The 21,174-nt window shown below is 39.8% G+C and overlaps 1 protein-coding gene across 8 annotated transcripts in view; it reads right to left on the bottom strand.

Moving 5' to 3' along the window:
• Positions 1–21,174, bottom strand: part of CNOT1 (CCR4-NOT transcription complex subunit 1) — a 64,289-nt gene that overhangs the window by 37,978 nt on the left and 5,137 nt on the right. For all 8 annotated transcript variants that reach the window (XM_068955302.1, XM_068955297.1, XM_068955300.1 and 5 more), the window contains exons 2-15: positions 19,169–19,445; positions 13,250–13,357; positions 12,461–12,559; positions 11,824–11,892; positions 11,669–11,723; positions 11,040–11,243; positions 9,356–9,524; positions 7,115–7,241; positions 6,715–6,825; positions 4,996–5,166; positions 4,274–4,401; positions 2,973–3,213; positions 1,327–1,446; positions 146–268 (exon numbers count right to left, since the gene is read on the bottom strand). In XM_068955302.1, coding sequence (XP_068811403.1) covers positions 146–268; positions 1,327–1,446; positions 2,973–3,213; positions 4,274–4,401; positions 4,996–5,166; positions 6,715–6,825; positions 7,115–7,241; positions 9,356–9,524; positions 11,040–11,243; positions 11,669–11,723; positions 11,824–11,892; positions 12,461–12,559; positions 13,250–13,357; positions 19,169–19,270 — 1,827 coding nt within the window. In that variant the 5' untranslated portion in view covers positions 19,271–19,445. The remainder of the gene's footprint in view (positions 1–145; positions 269–1,326; positions 1,447–2,972; positions 3,214–4,273; positions 4,402–4,995; positions 5,167–6,714; positions 6,826–7,114; positions 7,242–9,355; positions 9,525–11,039; positions 11,244–11,668; positions 11,724–11,823; positions 11,893–12,460; positions 12,560–13,249; positions 13,358–19,168; positions 19,446–21,174) is intronic.

Here is a 21,174-nt window from a genome sequence, read left to right as displayed (position 1 = left end):
AGCTATTATAGTTCAGTGAAAATGTTGAACTATCAGACCATGGACACTTTCCACAACTTCAACACCACTTATAAAATCGTTAAAGTGACTTAAATTAGTCACTGATAATAAGAGTGCAGAAATAAAAAGAAAAATCCTGCTTTACCCCATGCTCCCGAATTTTATCTGTGAGCCATTTGTCAAGTTTGAGGTATTCCCGTCGAGAGGCAAGTGCAGCAAGGTCAATAACAAAGGCAAATGGAGTACCATTTAGCAGCATTGACAAGGCCTAAAGAAAAAAAATTAGAAGACTACTAGTGAAGACACAAGGATATCCTTTTTCCTGTTCGCTCTAATCCCCATGTACTTTATAGTAAGAAGTCTTGCTACCACATGCTGCTATGCTTTCTTAGTCAACAAAAAGATTAGTGCTATTAGCTTCACTTACTTATAGCTCACTTGCAACACAAATAAGCAAGAGCTCTAGTCCTGAAAGCATGGTTCTACTGTCTTGAAGTGACCTTGTGCTTGTGGTTTTAGGTTCTTTATAGGAAAATCTACCAGCAAGTGGCCAAGAGCTACGAAGTTTCTATGACAACAAAAGTGATCAAAATAGCCTAGCACCTCCTTGCAAACAGAAGCCAACTGCTTCAGAGCCACGTTGAGCCTATCTGTTCAAAGTGCTCATCTCTGAACACAGTTAACAGATGCGACTAAATTGATCTGAAGCAGCAGCTGGTGCTGACACCCAATTATTTTGCATCTTTAGCGGGTGATAAAGGCCTCAAAGAAATCAGTCATATTTTCCAGTCTCGTCCGTGAACTTGTAAACAATTGAAAAGCAAGCAGTATTCTTAAGAAAGCCACGTTTGAGTAAGCTCAGCAGTGCCACCTTTGCACACATTTCTGAAGGATATTTTCTACATTCCCATTTCAAAAGTATGCAAAGTTAGAATAGCTGAAGCTCTTTCTGGATTTAGAGTATGTTCATACAGCAAGCAGTTGAGCTATACTGCTTACCGAGATACTTGTCAGCTAAGCCATGGTAACCAACTAATGCAGGCACTCTAGCGCAAACACCAAGCGAAAATGTCTTGGCTTCACAATTGGGCAGGCTAGAAAGCAGCTGTAGTCAGATGCCACAACTCAGCTGAACAGCACTTACAAGCATGTGAACGCGCACACTCTTAAGACTAGGCACAGCAACAACTGAACTCAGACATGTTTAAACGAAGCAATCCTTACTAAATTAGTCACGTCTAAGTTAAGCTTAGCCTTGTTATAAACTGAACAAGTCTGCACAAGACACCAGAGCTAAAAACAATGACAGTGTTTTGCAAAACTCACCTTCAAGTCTTGCGCCACATCAAGAATACGTGACAATTTTGCCTGGTCATACTGCTCCCCTCTCATGTACCATTCTGCCATTGCATGCATGATAAGCTGGCGAATCGAAGGAGACTGACCCTAAGGAGAATTAAATTAGGATTGTACTTCAGATCTCTAGAAAAAAGATGAGCTATCTAAACATTAAGTAGGATATTTCACCTCTAAATCTTAACATGCAAACATATTTACCCTCTAGCTTCGGAATTCAGTTTCTTATTCTGGCTCTTACCATGAGATAATAAAACTATCCAGGAGCTTACAATTAAAGGATGTAGAATGACTATGAACAATGAATATGTACATACCCCATGTTAGCCCTAACACTGTACAAGCCTAATTCCCCTCAGCTGCAGAAAAGTGGCTTTTGAAATACATGAACCACTTATAAAACTTTATACCTGCATTGCTCTCGTTAAGTGAGAATTTCAACACCGCACCTTAACGTGGTAAAAAAATCACAGTATCTTGCTCTTTGCTCACACAGGGGCAAACTTCAATTACAACACAGATAAGATTCTGATGGCAGGAAGGGTTTCGTGTAAGGTTCCCTCATCTGGGGAAGTCAAACCTCCTCAAGTTGTAAAGCAGCACCATGACACACGGTGTTATTCTGCACTTTGACCTGTACCCTACAGTGCTGAAAAATTGCACATTCTGCCACTTCAAGACCTTATGCAACAAAACATATCACCTCAAACCCAAACACAGAACCAGCCCCCTTCCATTCTTAAGAATTGTATCAGGAAAAAATATAAGGAGTTAGTAGCACTTCAGCTAGCAATCAACCATGACTTTGCAATGAATGTGGACCAAGACACCCTGAGGTCAAGCTTCAGCGTGGAGCAAGACACTCTGAGGTCAAGCTTCATATCCTTAACTCTACTGTGCTTGAGCAGGGGAAGATTTTCTAATGCAAATTTCCTCCTGCCACCCACCCCAGAGGCTTTCTCTGGGATAAGTTTCTTCCTGTCATTTGCATTTGCTTAACTACCAGTGGAAACCATGATGAAGGCTATACTGTAAGAGAAAGGCAAGTCCATAAAAACCAACTCGTTTACCCATTAAAAGGACAGGTTTTGCATATACAGTACCCTGTCTCTGCATGGAAGTTCTCCTTTAAGAAAGTCTGTGGTCAGTCCTATGATTTTGGATAATAGCCGAAACTTTTTATGGTATAAGCAGTTTCTTTCTACCTAGAATAGCCTCCATCTTTTAGCAAGTACACTGGAGACTATTTCATTTTAAGCCTTCTCACCTCTTACTGCTTGAAGTTTCTAAATGTTCAACACATGTTTTTTAGTGTTCATTCATTTTAAAGAAAAGAAAAAAAAAGTATTCCAGGAGTCTCTGCTCAGTGAGCTCTGACTACTTTTTGTTCTGAATAAATTTTCCCAAAGAAAATCAAATCACAGCAATTTTCCTCAGGGGCGGGGGGGGGGAGGGAACAACTCATTTTTTCATAAAGCGCTGATAATTCACTTCTTGGGTTTTAAACTCTGTTGTTTAGAAGCAAATATGGGCATTGTTGTTCTGACTGTACAACCAATTTAACAAGCTTCCAGTTACATGAGCAAATCACATGCATGTTCAGTGAAAACACTTACCTGTCCATGCCATGCATAGTGCAAAATGATGGCAGAGTTGGGATGATTGCCAAGGAAAATTGGCATGAGCGTGGAGATGAGTTCATGGCGCAAGGTATGCCAGGAAGTGTTGATCTGCAATAAGGCCAATACCAACATATCTGGGCAGTGCTTGATGGGAAAACTGAAGAGCTGCTTAACCTGCTCATACTGTCCCACTTCTGCCAATCGTAACAGAGATTCAATCAAATCCAGGCTCTTCCTAACAGAAAAAACAAACAACCCCCCCCCCAAAATTAAATAGTAGTTAACTTACAGGAACCTGAATTCAAGCATTTTGTAGCATCAGATGCAAGACAATATAAACTAGCATGCATTGCAAGTGACTTACAGCCTAATAATGGAGCTCCTATTGCATACAGTTAAGCCTACAAGAACATTCTTATTTAAGAAACGTAACTCAGATTTTACAAATCAATAAGAGATCAAGAGCTGCTTATTTTGTTAAGGAAGATTGAACACCAATGACAAAAAAATTAGCTTGAGATAGGTCATCTGGATAATTCCAACCTGAAATACACTTCCAGAAAGGGAACTCTTCCTACACCTCACGGTCCTCATCTCTGAAACTTGAAGATGCTCTACTTGCTTTATCTATTTCACAGACAAGTAACCTTTGCTATCTTGTCCCACTTTACCCATATGCTCTGATTCCCTATTTTGGTCCATACTACAGGAACAGAAGCAAATCTTCACTGCAATCAGCTACGAAACCTACAGACAGAAAAACGCAATGCAGCTTTTAACTGTCAAGGCTTTGATACTAACCTCATACACTGTGTCAATAGATAGGATGTAAAGGTTAGCTCAGAAAAAGCTATGCTATCCAGCTTTGTGCAATAACTGAGCAATAGCTATATAAATTTACTATTTAAAACCCATAACTTATTTCATATAAATGGAGTAAGTTTCTCTAATGTCATCCTAGGGAAGACAGCTGAAATTCATACTTACTCTAGCCTTCCTCTCAGCCCATAGCATCTGTCAAAATATATTAGTAGGAATTCTCCAGGCAATCAGAAGACTCCAATAAAAGCAACAACGGGCAGTACATTTTTGGATATTATGGAAATACATAAGAAGTTCTGATAATACAAGAGCTTTCCCCAATCAAATATAGAACAAGTACTAATGGCTGATCTACTGGAATGTACACATAGCTACAGTAACTCATACTGCATGAAGATAAAGCCGTATTCGAGCCGGAAAAGTAATTTTACTCTAAATCTAGGCAAGAAAAGTGGTTGAGAGAGCAGGTTTACCATGTTGCAATTTCTCGATTGTCATCCTCTGGTGGTGCTTTCAGGATGTCTGTGGCAACAGTATGACAAGGGTAGTCAGCAAAACAGAAGATGTCAGGGTTTATGAGGGAATGCTGAATGAAGGAGAGCTGGAATAAACGATATCAAAAATAGTTTAGGTCTTCACAGTTTCAGGTTCCACTTCATCAACTCATGCATTTCCAAGAGGGATACAAATCAACAGATGCTGTAGAAGTGAGCCAAGATTTATGTAAAACACCTTGACAGTAAGACTGAATTTCACTAGAGAAAGAATTTCTCCTCAATATTTCTGAGGATGACTATCACCGCTGTACCCAGGGAACCTGCTCAGAGTTGTGTTTTGCAGGCAAAGCTCTAGCCTTTTTGTCTAACCAGGTAAAAACCTCAGAACACAGCCATTACAGAATAGTTCCAAGCCCAGCTGCAAATCAGAACACCACTAACAATGAAGACAATGTCAGAGAAGCAGAGTAAGTGAAGATGAACTCCGCCCAAACAGTGTAGACACAGTTCAATTAACAGACTGTACTTTAATATACCTGAGGCCTATGCGTTCTAGATCAATGATTATATATATTGTTAGTTCTCAAATTCGCTTTGTCTAGAAATTAGGTTTTTCATTACCAACCTGAATTCTCCATTCCAGAAGTTCTGCAACTTTAAGCGTTGAATAAACATAGTTAAAACATTGGTAGGCTCACCTGGCCCTCTGCATGTTTCCAAGGTCTGTATATGGCATTAACGGGAAAGACCTCCATGCCTAGCCCTCTCTGGATCCCAAACACTACAATCTGCAAGCCCTTGCTGTCACGAATCTGAAATCCTGGATGATCCAACTCATAGGTTACTACTTTGAAGTCCAAACTAGGATTCTGCAACCAGTAAAAGCAAGAGAAATCAGTCAGCATTTAAACATTAGTTTCCAGTACTTTCTAGCGAGAACCCCACTTCATGAGTATTTTGCTCAGCACAACGTCCATCTGACCCTTAGTTGCAAGTAAAGTTCTTGTTTTAAAAAGAACTTGATTTAAATAATTCTGAGAACTTCATACAATTTAATAATGTCCAAAACTAGCCTGTGAATTTGCATTTCCTCAAGCGCTACAGTCAGCAGCTGTAAAACTTCTATCCTTCCAAATGTTTAATTATTAAGTTTTCAAAAACATACATTTCTTTTATAACCTATTGGCTCATTCCATTTGTAGATAAACTTGCACTCTCCAATAAGAGCCAATGGGGCCTGACCAGCTGGCAAGCAGAACTTTTTTTTCCTATGGAAGAATTTACCGTGCCAATACTTGTAATACAAGCACGCATTGTATTTTCAGCAATAGTATGAAACCACAAGGATGGAGGAAACTTTGGCCATTATGGAACGTAGAACCCTCCTTTTAGAGGCTGGTGAGCACCCGGAATTACTGGCTGCTCATCCTGCCAGTTTCCTGACAAGTTGATACAACACAATGTAAATTTGAAGCACATCAGGTGGGTGAAAGAAGACTCCAGAACGCTGATACAAATGGAAGGTGGTCAGAGAATGAAGCGTCTGAATAGAAAATACTTTCCAGACAACAGGAGGAACGGACAAGAGCGCACGTCCCATTTGTGTAAGCTACAGCCACAGCTATTTCTTTAAGATGTATATTCTGCTATAAATTTTTTTCGTTGTATGACAAACGGTTTTCTTGAATAGAGAGCTCTTTGTAATAATTACAACAGTACACCTAAATTAACAATCAAAGCCTACCAGTATCTATAAAGCAGAACGGGATTCAGATATTATTACCTAATGGAGAGAAGGTGGCTATATGTTCTAAGGTTAAGAAAGCACAACTCCTGCACAGATTAAGGAGAACACATAGAAAAATACCTGACACAAAGGAGACAAAGGAGGAAGCAGTATTTATGCTTCACTGTTAATTATAACAGTTGATATTTATTAAGTGGTAGAAAATTTCTCCTTTTTCTGAAATTTCTCATCATATACAAGAAGTGTTTAGAATTTTAGAAACAGAACAAAAACATTACATTTTCATCATGAATGCCTACAAGAAAGAATTTTTTGAAAGCAGGGTGCCTGCTGCACAACCTCTTTCCACTGGCACAGAGAAGTTCTTCAAACATAAAACACCCAAACACCACACGCTGGAGTACATGAGAGCAAACATTATGCAATAAATCTCAATTCGCACCCAAGTCAGCTGCACAGGCAGTTTTTGTTTCCCACAGAATTCCTCAAAACATTCTTGTTCAAGAGGAGGAGAAAAAAAAATCATTTAAGATCAGCAGAGCAGTTCCATTGATAAGATTCAAAGTCATTCTGGCTGCTGTTAGGAGCCTAATAAGCCTTATATTCATACTGAGATACTACCTAACTTCAAATGTTCTACATTAAAGAGCAAGATGCTCACCAAACTTACCAGCTCTTTAAGAACATCAATTAAGACCTCCACATTCCAGGTATGGGCTTGTGTTCCATCACTTTTATCTTTCCCATCACTCCAAATCCCACTGCCAGGAGCCGAAATAGACTGCAAGTTAAATAGACTCAGTCAGATACTAGTTAAAGATAGAGCAATCATAAAAGCCATTAGCTACAGAACTTTTTGCACCATGAAGGAAAGCATAGGTTCAGATTAGTAAAGATAACAGCTGTGCACTCCCAAGAACGTCTTTCAAGACTATTTTATAGACATTTATTGTAGAACAGTTAAGTATATATACACTGAATATATATTTTTAAAAGTTTAAATTTAAGGTTAGAGTTTCACTTCCCCACGTCCTGTTTATTAACATACACGTAACCAGCAGGCCACTCACTTGTAATGGAATGCCATCCGTCAACCCCGAATGAGTTCGAGCCATCATCCCCAAAACCCTGGCAACCTGGGCAGCTGTGACCTCCCGAACACCAAACTGCATGATTATGTTGCGACATTCTTCAACACTAAGACACAACAAAACACATATACCTTAGTACTAAAGCAGCTTTTACTATGACATACAACAGATGGACCAAAACATGACCGGTAAATACAGTTGAGACAGGACAGACTGCAGGGAGAAAATAATTGCACACACTACAAAATATGAAAATATACTCAATTTCATAGTTATATTAGCCAAATGATCCAACCTAACAAAAAATTCCTAGGACAAGCAAGAAGAAATTCAGTAGAAAGTTCATGATTTTTCCATAAAGCATATACTGCCAAATACTCAATTCAAAGCTAGGTCTACTTAAATCAGTGAAAGATGTTTTACAGGCTACGTTCTGTCAAAGTGAAAATACAGAGTAGGAGTGGCACTGATTTTTATTAAAGCAGGTCCATGCATTGATCTGTAACATAGAGCTTCAAAGAATGAAGTTTTCTGCTAGCTAAAAGTGAAGCAAAGGCCGTAGCAACGCGCATTTCAAACTATGTGCGTTATGGAAAAGTTAGGTTGTGAAAGTAGGCCTTTTAGACCATCATAAGCCATAGCTTCTCCAATCAGAGGTCACTAGCAAAAACCTTCACAGAACCAAAATAGCAAACGGTGAGCAGATGGTTAAGTACTTATTTTAGAAATGAAGGCCTTTTTTGCAGTATTTGTTTCACTTTATGTGAACGTTGCATAAATAGGCCAGCAAGTTAAGATTTATACAGCATCAGGGTAGACCAAAAATATGTGGTCTTAATAGGCATGTTTTAACTAGCGAATTCATGTTCAATACCTCCAACATGCTATCTATACTGTCTGCTTCTGTATCTCACTCCGTAAACAGAAACTTAAGTCAAAATAGTCTGAGTTCCAATCACTTCTCCAAAGTGATCAAAAGTTTTCTTTTTCTTTTCAAATACAGAATCATTTATTTCTCTTAGCTTGGGCTTCAAGTAAATCTTCTTTTAAAAGATCTTAGCAAGGGCTAAGACTATGTCCCCTTTCAAAACCAGCCACCTGCCTGCAAGCTCCCACATTATCACTACCAGCAATAGAAGATTATCCTTCATCCTTAAAAATCTGCGTTCAAAAATCAAGTAGGATTTGTGCAGAGATAGCAGATTTACAACAGGAAATAACCTTTTAGTATATTCAAACTAGCTCTCCAATAGACGCATTCTGATTTGAATCTGGCTTCTTCTGCTTTCATGATAACTACTCCTATTCAGCGTTTCATGCGTCTATGTAACATACATAACCAATTCAATACAATACTTGTGCTAGGTGCTATAAGGAAAGATTTTTAGTATTGCTCATATCACTCCCGGGCAAGCCCACACAGCCCTCTGAACGTTGACCCATTTTACAAGGCTCTAGCAGGTCAAGTTAACAGATCTGCACGTCTAAAATTTCAAACAAGGGACAGAGCACAAGAAGAATATGGAACACTGTCTTGAAGATGTAGGTGAAGAATGGCTACAAATATAAAACAAAGCAAGGGCGAGGTTTTTTTTTTTTTGCACCAAAATAAGCCTGCCTAAGGGGGCAGAAAGACTTTAAAAGCAGCTTTCAACATCCGCTTTCTTGTTAGCAATTCAGTATCATGAGTAGATTCTATAGCTTCAAATAATCTCTATCACAGAGCCTACCACCCTGATTAAAACCCAATATAACAGAAAGTTGCTCTTGGTCAGCTCTCCTGAAGTGACATTCTGCCTTCAATTCTTCTGTAACCTACTTCATGTGGACATTAAGCTAACAAGAGTCTGTCATAAGACTAAAGTGCTCCCAAAGAGCTGGTAGGACTTATTTGGAATTCAGTCTTACTTATCCATTTTCTGTTAAAAATAAAGGATGTTGAAGGACAAGTTCTTATAGAATTTTCACGAGGAATTTGAATGCTTTTCTTACCATAGCAAAAATCTTACATAGTGTCAACAAATATGCTGTACACAACATTGGAAGTGCAGAAAATACAAAGCAGAAATCAAAACTCCTGTCCTCATAATACTTAATGAAATTCCAACCATTTTAGTAGAAGTGTTCTTTATCTTCTGTCTCAAGAAAAGAGAAGGAAACAACCACCATCTAAGATGCTCGATTCCCTGTAATAAATTAAGCAAAAGTTTTCTTACAAACCTTGTACAAAAGCCATAGCCGACTTCTTGCATGAAGTCTGCCAGAGAACTCTCCATCATGGTTTTGGCTATCCCTCCAGAATCAGGCAGGATCCTGTCCATTAGAATGTCCCGTTTTTCAGGGTATAGAAGTGGTGCAAGCACCACAGGGCAACGCTCCTGGGGAAAATCTAAAGATGAGAGTAAAAATCAGTGTCCAAAAAACAAAACAAAAAAAACCCAAAAGCACCAATGGCATCCAAGTGACTATTAGAAATAATGTGAGTGGTGCACTTTTTTCCCTGCTTCTGCAGCAGAGATCAAGGCGGCACACTCATGCAGCACTCCTCCATCCCACCTCTCAGGTTCTCTACTGCCAGTTACATATTCTAATGGAACAAGAATGTAAAACACACTAGGCTGATACAGGTTCACTGGAGCTGCTCAAAAAGCTAGCAACCGTGGTGGAGGTAAGTTTAGAACTACAGATTGTCACTAAGAGCAGTTATTCAAAAAAAAAAAAAAAAACCAAAACAAAAAAACCACACAGAGCAGGAAACAATACAGCAAGTAGAGCAAACCTCTCCTCCAAATCAGAAAGTTAGAAAACAGGAGCTGCTATTAAACCTACAGCTTAAAGTAAGCTAAATCTAAACCAGAGATCTGAGGATGGAGAGAGAATGCTTCCTTCTTCCTTTCAGGGAAGCAAAGTTTAAGGTAATGAGAAAACCAGACGTGCAACGGGGAGTTCTGCTCACAGTAGAAAGCAGCAGAGTAAAGACACATTATGGGTGGGCCTTCCTCACACCGCATGATCTGAGAGATGAAGCCTAATGCCTCCATATCCTTTGGGGTCATTCACAGAAGCGTACCCAACTTTCCCAAGCAAAACAAGGAGAAGGGAATTAAAGAAGCTAATACATGAATCTTCTTCGATCACACTGCTCTAATTAAGATACACATATCAAAAGAAAAAGAAGCTTTTTGCTTTTGTATGTAGGGTGCATCCCTCTAGGTCTCTGTAGAGCCAAGGAGTGGATTCAGTTAAATTCACTTAGCTTCTTGAGTGTAAACCCTTCAAAGTAAGGAGGATTTGCAGGTAACATATGTTTGAAAAGGAGGAGACTACCAGGTCATAGGCTATAGAAAATTTCACCTGCCATCACATAAGGACAGTGGTAGCCTCCAGAAAACAAACCAGCCTTACGAAGCCGCTTCCCATGCTGTGCAAGCATTTCCCCTAGTTTTGCATCCCATATACACAGCCCAGTGATTATCATTTCAAGGAGGTGAGATTTTAATCTAGCATATTTCTTATACAACAGAGTGCTCAAGGTTTTTAAACTACAGTGCATGAGGTTGTTTTAGTCAAATCCACAAATATCATCTCACATGAGCAACCAAACACAGATTGAGATATTGCTCACTTACAAATATTTATCAAAAAGCACGCTATTAAAAAATCCAAACCTTGAAGCTGTCTCATGTCACTACTCATCAAGAGAAAAATATTACATTACAGCCAGATGCCAGAAAAGCAGCATTTTTCTCATTCAGTTTAGAGCCATGAAAGCTGCTTGAACACATTTTGACAAGAGTTCCACCTCATCTGCCTCTATTCCATTTCAGCAGTCTGCACAGTAAGCTACAAAAACCCATTTCAAAGTTTGCATTTAGTCAGGCTTCCTGACTAACACCACACTTACCTCTACGTAATGTTTTGAGGAAAGCGTCAATCTGCTCCTGTCCTACCCCAAAGGCTCCCTTCTGCCCAAAAAGGAGATGGGAGAGGAGAAGGTGCAGGACCTCTATTGCAATATCTTGGAAGCCACCTTCTTGATTTCCACTGACGTCCGCGTCAATGTAAGAGCGCAAAAGATCCGGGAGTTTCTGTTTGATAAACTGGGCAGCTTTTGAACACAAAAGAAGTGAGAGTTAAAACCTAAAATTTCTTTAACATGAAGGTTCAGTTTAGTTAGATAGCATTTTTTTTGCTCTTGTTTATCACAAGCCTTAACAGTTTAGATTTAAATAGAAGTCTCATAATCCATACCTCAGAGTTCAATTGTCAATAAGCAACTAAATGGTAAAATATCATAATATCTCAATCTCACTCATTATCTATCAAGTCAGTCACAGGAGAGACCTCCAATTTCATACCAGGGAAAACAACCACGCTGCCTACTGCCCCTCTCAAAACAGTGTTAGACTTCAGTGGATCCACTGATTCCAATCCAGCAGCCTCCTCAGGTCATGCAGGCACATGCCCACCCATCTTGCTAGCCCATTCCTATAAAAAGTGTCCCTGCTGCAGTATTTTAGAAACTTCACTTACCAAAACCTCGTAGATCTGAGCTGAAAGAGTTCAGTAAAGCGAGACCAAAAATCACCTATAAACAAAGCCAGACATCACAGTAAGAGCAAACCGTCCTTTCAAACAAGGTCAGTCATAAAGACACTTTAATATTTTGAAAATAGATGTTCACCCACCTCTTGAACTTTACTTAATTTGATGACTTTACTCAATTGGGTAAATAAGTGGGGCGAAGGCTTTAGACTCTGAAACAGGTAAGAAGAGTTAAATGGAGTTGCTTACGTGATCAGTCTCATTTGTAACGTGCCAGGTAATCTAGAATCTATCTGCAAGCATGGAATTCCCTTTGCAAGCATGGAATTTCCGTAACTATTTGCTGTACTTCCACATGAAGCCTATATTGGTAAATAAACGTCTCTAGAGCTATTTTTGGATACACCTACACTAGAAGTTTCTTCCCACATATCCCACTCTTCAGCTAGCTTTAGTATTAAACCCTCATGAAAGCTTTTACACCAAAGGAAACACAAAAGCACCAATGGTTTATCTTGGTTCTGGCTGTCACAAACAAGCCATGAGCTTATACTCATATCACAGTAAGCTTTAAAATTAAACTTTAGTGATTCTGAGATTGAACAACTTGCTTAATCTAGCAAAACAAAACTTCTGGGCAAGCTTAATTTTTGAAGACTTTACTACAACCAATCTTCGCCAGAAAAACCCTGAGAAACTGAGAAGGAAAAGTGGTTGGTTTCTGACAGACCAACTCATTACAGATTCTGATACGAGATCCTTTTTAAGAAGCATACAAACCTTCTGATAGTGCAATGGATTGTCAATGGCGTAGGACAGCGTCGAGATAAAGTTTGGTTTTGTAATCAGCGACGCACACTCCTGGATCAGAAATTGAGTCTGAAAAGAACAAGGTAACTTTAACACCCCTGTTGTTTTGTCACAGAATGATAAAATAGAACTTCTACTCTATGTGCAGTAGCACCAAACAAAGCTGAAAAGGTATCTATGTCTTCTTAGTGTCCAAATTCTGATTAACATTTTCTGATTGAGAAAGCGACCAAACATTTCCCATCAAAAGGCAAAGAAAATGGAACTTGCAAGTATGCTATGTTTCATTTGCTGTAAGCACCTACATCCATTGCTATGAGACAATCCAAGAATATTTGGGTTTTATTTATTAAAGAGCTAAAAAAAAGTCTGTGGAAAAATTGCTTAAGGATGGAAAAAACACTCCTAATAACAGACATATCCAACACCAAAAGCGCCAGTTAGTGGATCTGCACAAAGTTCAAAAAAAAACAAACAAACAAACAAACAAACAAATGAAGGCTTTCAAAGTAGAGTACTGCATGTGGTGAACAGAGGTTTTTCCAGATGAAAAGTGTTTTAAGAGTCAGAGATCAACAACTCTAAGTCTTCTGACTGGAGGACTGGAAAAGTGCTTGTAATTCAAAGGCTATATACCATAATAGAAGTTTGCTTGAAGCTACTATCTCTAACCTGCCTTTATGCTTAAAATGGATCATATCCTATTGCAGATTTCTAGCAACCAAAACCAAAAGGCAGACGCCTCAGTGCAAATTTTACCTGATGAAAATCTTTGCCACTGCTTTTACCATCGCCACTGAAATCCACGTGCGAGAATAGACAGCGTAGTAAATGCCTGTCTGCCTCAGGACCGTGCCGATTCACAATCTGAGAAAACAAATCCAAAAAACACCAACTTGGTAACAAACAGTCATTACAGAGCACGATCTCAGACCAGTACTGTGGATACAGGAGTAATTTCACTAGCAAGTTAATTACTGTTCAACAAAACTGCTGAGAGTGTTTTCTTTTTAATCAGTAATCTATAAAATAAGTCATTAACCCTACCTGCAAATGCAAAGCGTCAAAAAAAGAGATAGGAAAAGAATCTACACATAAGTCATTGACATAGAAGTCATGCATTTAATGAGCAGCGTTCCTACAAAAAAAGTGGTTTTCAAATCACCTTGAGGACTTCCAGCTTCTCTGTCACTGAAGCAGGCCAGAATCCATATGGTGCCATGGCCTCACTCTTACCCATTTTTTTCAGAGCTCCTGTGCCTAAGTTTGCGAGAGCATAGCTTTGGAATGACTGGCGTCCCTGTGATATGCCTATGTAGCATGAATTTATCACAGAGAGACTGGCCACTCTACAACATCTTCACTGAGCTGGCAGACAACTTCTATCTTGTTTCCTGGTCATTACTGACTTTGCCACCATTATTCCAGGGTCTTTTAAGACATAAAGGAAACACTATACAGTAAGTGGTTTCTGCCATCTAAAGAAAAAAGTTCAGCTCAAACTTGCTCTTTAGCAAGCTTTAAAATTGAATATCATATGCTGAAAAACTGCAGCTGAGACATCTTTACCAAGTCTTTCCTCTGTCATCACTGCTCATTAAACTGAATGCCATACCTCAGTCATAAACAGGTGATCTGCATTTGTTAGTTTCCAACAGCTATCTCACTCATTATTAGAGCTTAACAACACCGTATTAGTGACCCCTATTATTTGCCTTAAAATTAACTCTTGGCTGCAGAACAGCTCAGCAGCTGGCTGCATGAAGCACCTTCAAGGCTGCTTCTGTAGTGTGGCGGGTTTTTTTTTTTTTTTGTTCCTTTGTTTCCCCTCACCACCACCTTCATGTATCCGATTGCCATTACTTGCTTTTAAATAAATCCAGGCTGGCAGAAGCTTGAAGTCACTTAATCATCAGTAACTTACATAATTTATTCAAACAGTAACAGCTAACATCAAACCCAACCTTCATTTTTTGGCAACATTTTTGCCATTGTTTCCCCCTTTCTAACTGAACAACAGACAACAAGCAAGTGCACACCAGTACGCACTAGTCTATGCTCTGATTCTCTGTCAAGCTCATTGCTTTATCCTGTCATATACATCCTTGTTTCCCTGCAGTTTTTGTGCAAAGGGACAAAGAGTATTGCTTTAGGCTGTATCCTCTTCAGCTTCTGCTATTCTCCTGATTGTTCTCATGTCAATTCTTCTACTGTTATCTGACGCTATGCTTCCTGTACCCACCCCCATTTACTTACTCCAGTGGCTGCCAAGTTTTGTTCCTCCAGAAAGAAGCATCCCTATCTGGGGATAGCTCTGCATCTTGACCAGAGGCTAGAATACACATTCTCATGATATATCAGCCCAGAGTAAATAACCCACTTCAGTTACGTTGCCAGTGCCTGTAAGGCTACCATCTCCCATGACAAGGTAATAAGGAGCTCAGATTTGTACAAAAGGCAGCAAAACAGAATCGACAACAAGTTATATTACCTAGTTCAGGCTTCAGAAAATAGGCAAGTCCTTCAGGCAATCTCAATTAAACATCAAAATTCAGACATGGTAACAAGAGTGGTATGAAGCAGGATCTACCTCCTGGCTGTTCAGTGACCTATTTGATGCTACTACTGAAGATGAATTCATAGAAGCAGATGGAAGCAGAGCAAAATTCCATAATAAAGTCATCTGTGCAACTTCTCTGCATCAGAATTAGACTGCTTCTTTGTTTTCAAGTAGCTTAAGAAGGTTAATCATTTTGAAAAATTTAACATACGGGAGGAGAGGAAAAAAAAGCAAAGGCTGAAAGTTCAGTGTAGCATCTTTCAACTCTAACTATGCTCATGTAAAAGCTTTTCCAGGAAACAGAAAAGTTACTAGTTTTCCTGTAGGAAGAGCTAGGAAAAAACCACCTTCACACTGGCCAGTCTTCCCATCTATAAGACAGGCTATCTGATCGTAAAGTGAATGACCTGTAAGGAGCAACTGTCCTACAAGAAACGTCTGACTCACACAGCTTGTTTTCTGCTAAACCCTGAAGGTTACAGCAGAACTCTCATCTCACGAGAGCAATTCAACAACAGTAGCACGTTACAGCAATAAAGCAGAAACCTGGCAGGTTTTTCAGGGAAAGGGCTAAGCATTGGCTACATCACACTAAGAATGGAGTCTGGCAAAGCCAAACTATTAGAATACGTTTACTCCCTGACTGCTTTTTTGCCGTCTTAATCATTTCAGACTACATGCATGCTCTCCAAGCATCAGCTCTGGGACAAAAAAAGATCTATTAAAAGTAGAGGATCACCAGCTGAATAGCTCTGAAAATGTCAGCATCCAGCTCTTGCAAGAAAGCCTTTAAGAGATGCCTTTTGGCACCTGTTAAACTGAGTTAGTTTTAGTCTATAGTTAGTAGAACTGCCAGTACATCTTTTCACACCAACTAAAAAGAATGAAGTTTGAGCAAAAACATAACTAAGCCTGTTAAGACTCCGATTTGCTTGTTTTGACAGCCTTTAGATTCTCTTTTCAAAGCTGCTGTACTGTTACAGTTAAGAATTAACTTTGAATCACCTGAATTTGGATTTATCATACAGAGGTAAGTTGGATTGTGTCTATGCAAACAGAGGGTTAGGTTAAAAATAACTCTGCTCCTCTACATCCATAAAGCTTTGCTTTCCTATATGAATCTGTCTGCAAAGCCCTTCCCCCCTCCATAGCCAGGATCTCCTCACCACTAATTCAGGAAAGAGGGAAAGACCACAAAAACCTTTGCAGAGCAACCCATTATTTTGGATTCAGCTGACAAATACATAAAACTTTCACGTTCTTAAAGCAGTCTTAAAGTATCACCTACGGCAAAGGATGACCAAAACCATGTTAAAGCAGAACTTAGTTGCAGAACTTAGAATTTTTGCCACAGTTGTTATGCTTGTGAATGCATGCGTCATTTTGGTCAGAAATGCAAGAGGCAGGAAAGCCTGGAGCTTTAAAATCAGAAACTACTTTCACTTATCGGTTGTCAAAGAAGTGCTCCAGATCTGTTTTTCCTTCACTTACTCTGTATGCTTAGATGCAATCTTTGTAAAATTGAGCGTGTTATGCCAAAAACTACACCAAGCAGCACACCGTGAGACAAAGGCAGTTAGTTAAAGCATGCAGGTATAATCTCTTGAACTATCTAATGAATACTTGTGTAGTTGCTGGTACAAGTTAAGTGATGCTAGCTAGTTTTAAAAAAGTTAAGGGAACATGGAGATCTTAGGAATTTAGTCTTGAAATCCCAGAAGATCCATGTTACAAGTGAATATATACAAACCAACCATCTCCACAGATCCATCTGCAGTCTCTTAACACGGTAACTCTAAGAGGTCTTCAGTTAAGCCTAAGGAGCAATCTATCTCCATTTAAAAAAACTATATGCCAACTTCTCTTGAACCAAAGAAATATTTATTATCCTTTATGCAAATTTTCAAGACATATCTGCAAGTCATGATCCAGCCACACCTTGCTGCAAAAGTACTATATTGAAAATAGAATTGATTTAAAGGACAGCATGATTTCAGGTGACCCCTTGCACGTACTGAACTCACAAAAATGGAAACTCATGACTTAAATGGCATCAATACTCCTCCTTGAGAATACTGCATCATCACTGATTACTACAACTGTAAGTTACAAAGGATGCATTCCATTTCCATAGCTTACAAGATCATTTTAAGTAGTTGCACTGAATACTGCTGAAGCCACCCTTTCTGACCTAAAAAGTAATGAATGCAGTTTAAAAAAAAAAAAAAAAAATCACTTGTTACCAGAATTTGAGACTGCTTAAGCCCTCTGCCCTCCCACTCTGATTCAAATCACCGCAGGACTCCATAGTGTATAAAAAATAATAATTAAAAGGCAAGGGAGAGCGTGGAGGTGGGGGAGAGTTCAGCTGCCTGCTGAGAACTGAACAAAACTAGTTTCTATAACATTCACTTCCTCCTAACTAATCCTCTGTGGATAACTCTTTTTAGTCTATCCCTCTAGTTAGAGCTATTTTTAAAAGCGGAGATCAAACAAAAACTTAGCCCAAATCTTAGATGTTTTTCACAGAATCACAGAACGGCTGGGGTTGGAACGGACCTCTGGAGATCATCTAGTCCAACCTCCCTGCTCCAGCAGGGTCCTCTAGAGCACATTGCCCAGGACCGCGCCCAGGCCAGTTTTGAATATCTCCAGCGAAGGAGACTCCACTACCTCTCTGGGCGACCTCTTCCAGTGCTCTGTCACCCTCACAGTCAAGAAGCTTTTCCTCATGCTCAGATGGAGCTTCCTGTGTTTCAGTTTCTGCCCGTTGCCTCTCGTCCTGTCGTTGGGCACCACGGAGAAGAGCCTGGCCCCCTCCTCTTGACACCCTCCCTTCATGTATTTATACACAGTGATCAGCTCCCCCCTCAGCCTTTTCTTCTCCAGGCTCAACAGGCCCAGCTCTCGCAGCCTTTCCTCATAGCAGAGATGCTCCAGGCCCTTCATCATCTTAGCAGCCCTTTCCTGCACTCGCTCCAGGAGCTCCATGACTCTCTTGTATTGGGGAGCCCAGCACTGGAAACACCACTCCAGGTGAGGCCTCCCCAGGGCTGAGGACAGGGGCAGGATCACCTCCCTCCACCTGCTGGCAACACTCTGCCTAATGCACCCCAGCAGACCATTGGCCTTCTCGGCCACAAGGGCACACTGCTGGCTCATGTTTAACTTGTTGTCCACCAGCACTCCCAGGTCCTTCTCAGCAGAGCTGCTTTCCAGCAGGTCAGCCCCCAGCCTGTCCTGAGGCATGTAGTTATCACTCCCTAGGTGCAGGACCCTGCACTTGCCTTTGTTGAACTTCAGGAGGTTCCTCTCCACCCAGCTCTCCAGCCTGTCCAGGTCCCTCTGAATGGCAGCACAGTCTTCTGGTGGGTCAGCCACTCCCCCCAGCTTTGCATCATCAGCAAACTTGCTGAGGCTGCACTCTGTCCCTTCCTCCAGGGCACTGATGACTACATTGAACAAGGCTGGACCCAGGACTGACCCCTGGGGGACTCCACTAGCTACAGGCTAGGCTTTTCGTTTAGCTTTACAGTTATTCTGCCTGTTTCCTAAAAAGCAGGACCAAGAAACCTCACCTGACTAGCTCATCAGATAGCCACTCTTCATCAAGAGAGATATAGAGCAAAAAACTTTTATCCAAGGTATGCAAGAGTATTTGCATGTAACCAGAAGTTCTACAACTAATTCACTACCTTACTGCACTCATGTTTTCAATGCAACAACTCTGACCAGTAAATATATGTTGTTTCTTCCCTCTCCCACCCCATGACGTTCTTACGGAACTTTACTGAAGTTTAAAGATTTGACCTGAAGAAGTTTAGGAAAGCTTTGCATACCACAGTTCAAGAGCAGCAGTTAAATCCTAATACGGTGCTACAAAGTTAGTAATGGTCTCAGCTCTGAGGAGGGAAAAGCTGCCTGCTTCCACAGCCAGACTGTGGAAACCAACAGAAATACTACAGAGATGTGAGCTGCGATTCTGGAGTACTGAAAACGGCACATAGCAATGCACATGAAAATGCGGTAGAGTACAATTCAAGCAAAGAGACAAACTCCATTTAACATTCCCATTTTTCTTTCCAAGATTTCCTTCGTAGCATTATTGGTTTACTTACATGTTGTATTTCCTGCTGGCTGGCTCGGTAGTTTTTCTTGGTTAAATTGTCCACCAGGTAGCTGATTTGAGACAAGGCCAGCGAGAGCGAGTCAAGATTCATTGCTGGTTGGGGCGGAAGCAGGCGGCCGAGCCCGGCGCAAAATCACCATTATTCCCCTTTAGTCACCTCAGAGACAGGTTAATCTTTTTTCCCCCAGTTAGCCTGTATCTGTTTCTGTGCTACTTCCTTCAGCTCTTCTTTCTCAGTTGTCTTATTCCGTTCTGAAACATGGCACCTGAAAGACAATATTGCATTCGCTTTAGCTTCTGTAGCAACTTTACAGCTATGTTCCAGGCATTGCTGAAAGGCTGCTATCTTGCCATCAAACACTATTCTACATTTAAAATAAGTTTTCTATAAAAACTACCCAAAAAATTTTGTTATGATGTTGAAGCAGTTAATGGGGTCTCTATATTTTCTGCTTCCACTAGAACACTACAGGGTAGAAAATTAAAACCTAGACAAATTGATATCATGCCTTGGAGTTTTTCATTTTTTTGTTTTCGAGATAAATTGCAAAAGAATAATAAAATTTAAGAGAGAAATTTATAATAAGGAAATTTTTGATAGTTATGTCAAATTGTTCAGCTATAGTTAAGCTATGTTCACTAGGAAAAAGAAACACAATCAAGTTTTCACAACACAAGCTTAACTGTTTTCACGTTACCCAACCATATTTATTCATTTCTGCATTTTGCCAGACTGGAAGAGCTAGCAAACAGCTCAGTCAAAAGAATGACTACTCTTTCAGTAGTGTGAGAAAGAAGAAAATGAGATGCATAATAAATTAGATACCACAGAGCAACAATCAGAGGTCAGAATCACTGAAAGCATCAATCACAAGTTTATCCCAAAAATGTCCTATTTAACCATCTCTGCAATATTTTGTCTCACTGCGATCAAAGTAGTATTGCATTCATCCATACACACCAAAACAAACTATTGTGAATGAGTAATGCAAAGAATTGCAATAAGCTAATCCTAACATCTGGCTTATACCAAAGTAGCTTTCCAATGTGCTGGAATAGCACAGCTTGCCAGCTAAATAAATTTCTATGACAACACAAAATTTAACAAACTAGATGTCATTTTAAGTGCTAAATCGCAGATTACCAATGTGATAAAAATTACATCCCAAAACAAGAACTGCATAATCAATGGTCAGAGTAATAGTCCCAACAGAAACTGTATTCTGAGAAGCAGCCCTGTGACCTATCAGGGGTGGAATCAGGCTGAAGATTCACTATATTGAAGCTCTTCCTGATCAAAATAAAGGTCACTAGCTTCTTGCCACAACTCTGAAGATGCCCTTTCCAGAATAAAAATTACTGCTTTACCACCTTGGCAGTATGACCAAGAATAGTAGTATTTCCAATGCCTCTGCCTCATCGCTGATACGGTTTACACCAATGATGCATTAATCTGATGGGCATAATGCTCGTGGCAACACAATTTAGAAAGCAATCCCTGTAGCAGCCTGGCTCTACATGTTTGCCATCTTTCTGCAAGCATCAGAAAGGGCAATAGTACCAATATCAGTTGCAAAGGCTGTGCCGCTCATCAGAAATAGAACTCTTTTCCCTCCCCTTTATACCATAAAGGTATTTATTCCCTTACACTTAAGAATCACAGCTTATTCACAATCTGCCTATATTTTTCACTGTTTTCTCCTACCACACACCAAAGAATCCATATAGGTGATAACTTCAGTGGGAGAGGGAGCAAGATGCTTTTTGCAAAGGTTAGCAAGTTTATACACAACATCTCGATGGAAACTTCAAATTCTCTTCTTCTTCTACTCCCAGACAAAAAAAAAAAAAAAAAAAAAAAAAAAACCACACACACACACACAACCATTAGGAGCGCCAAAATATATTCACAGGGATGAAGACTGTTCTGTTCTTTGGTAAATGATTATTATATTAAGTAAAAATGTGCATCGGTTCTTCGTATGATCTTATAAA

The sequence above is a fragment of the Struthio camelus genome, chromosome 10, assembly GCF_040807025.1.
Source record: "Struthio camelus isolate bStrCam1 chromosome 10, bStrCam1.hap1, whole genome shotgun sequence".
In the NCBI taxonomy this organism is placed as follows: domain Eukaryota; kingdom Metazoa; phylum Chordata; class Aves; order Struthioniformes; family Struthionidae; genus Struthio; species Struthio camelus.
The sequence above is the reverse complement of the archived record's forward strand: the minus strand, read 5'-3'. Positions and strand labels throughout refer to the sequence as shown.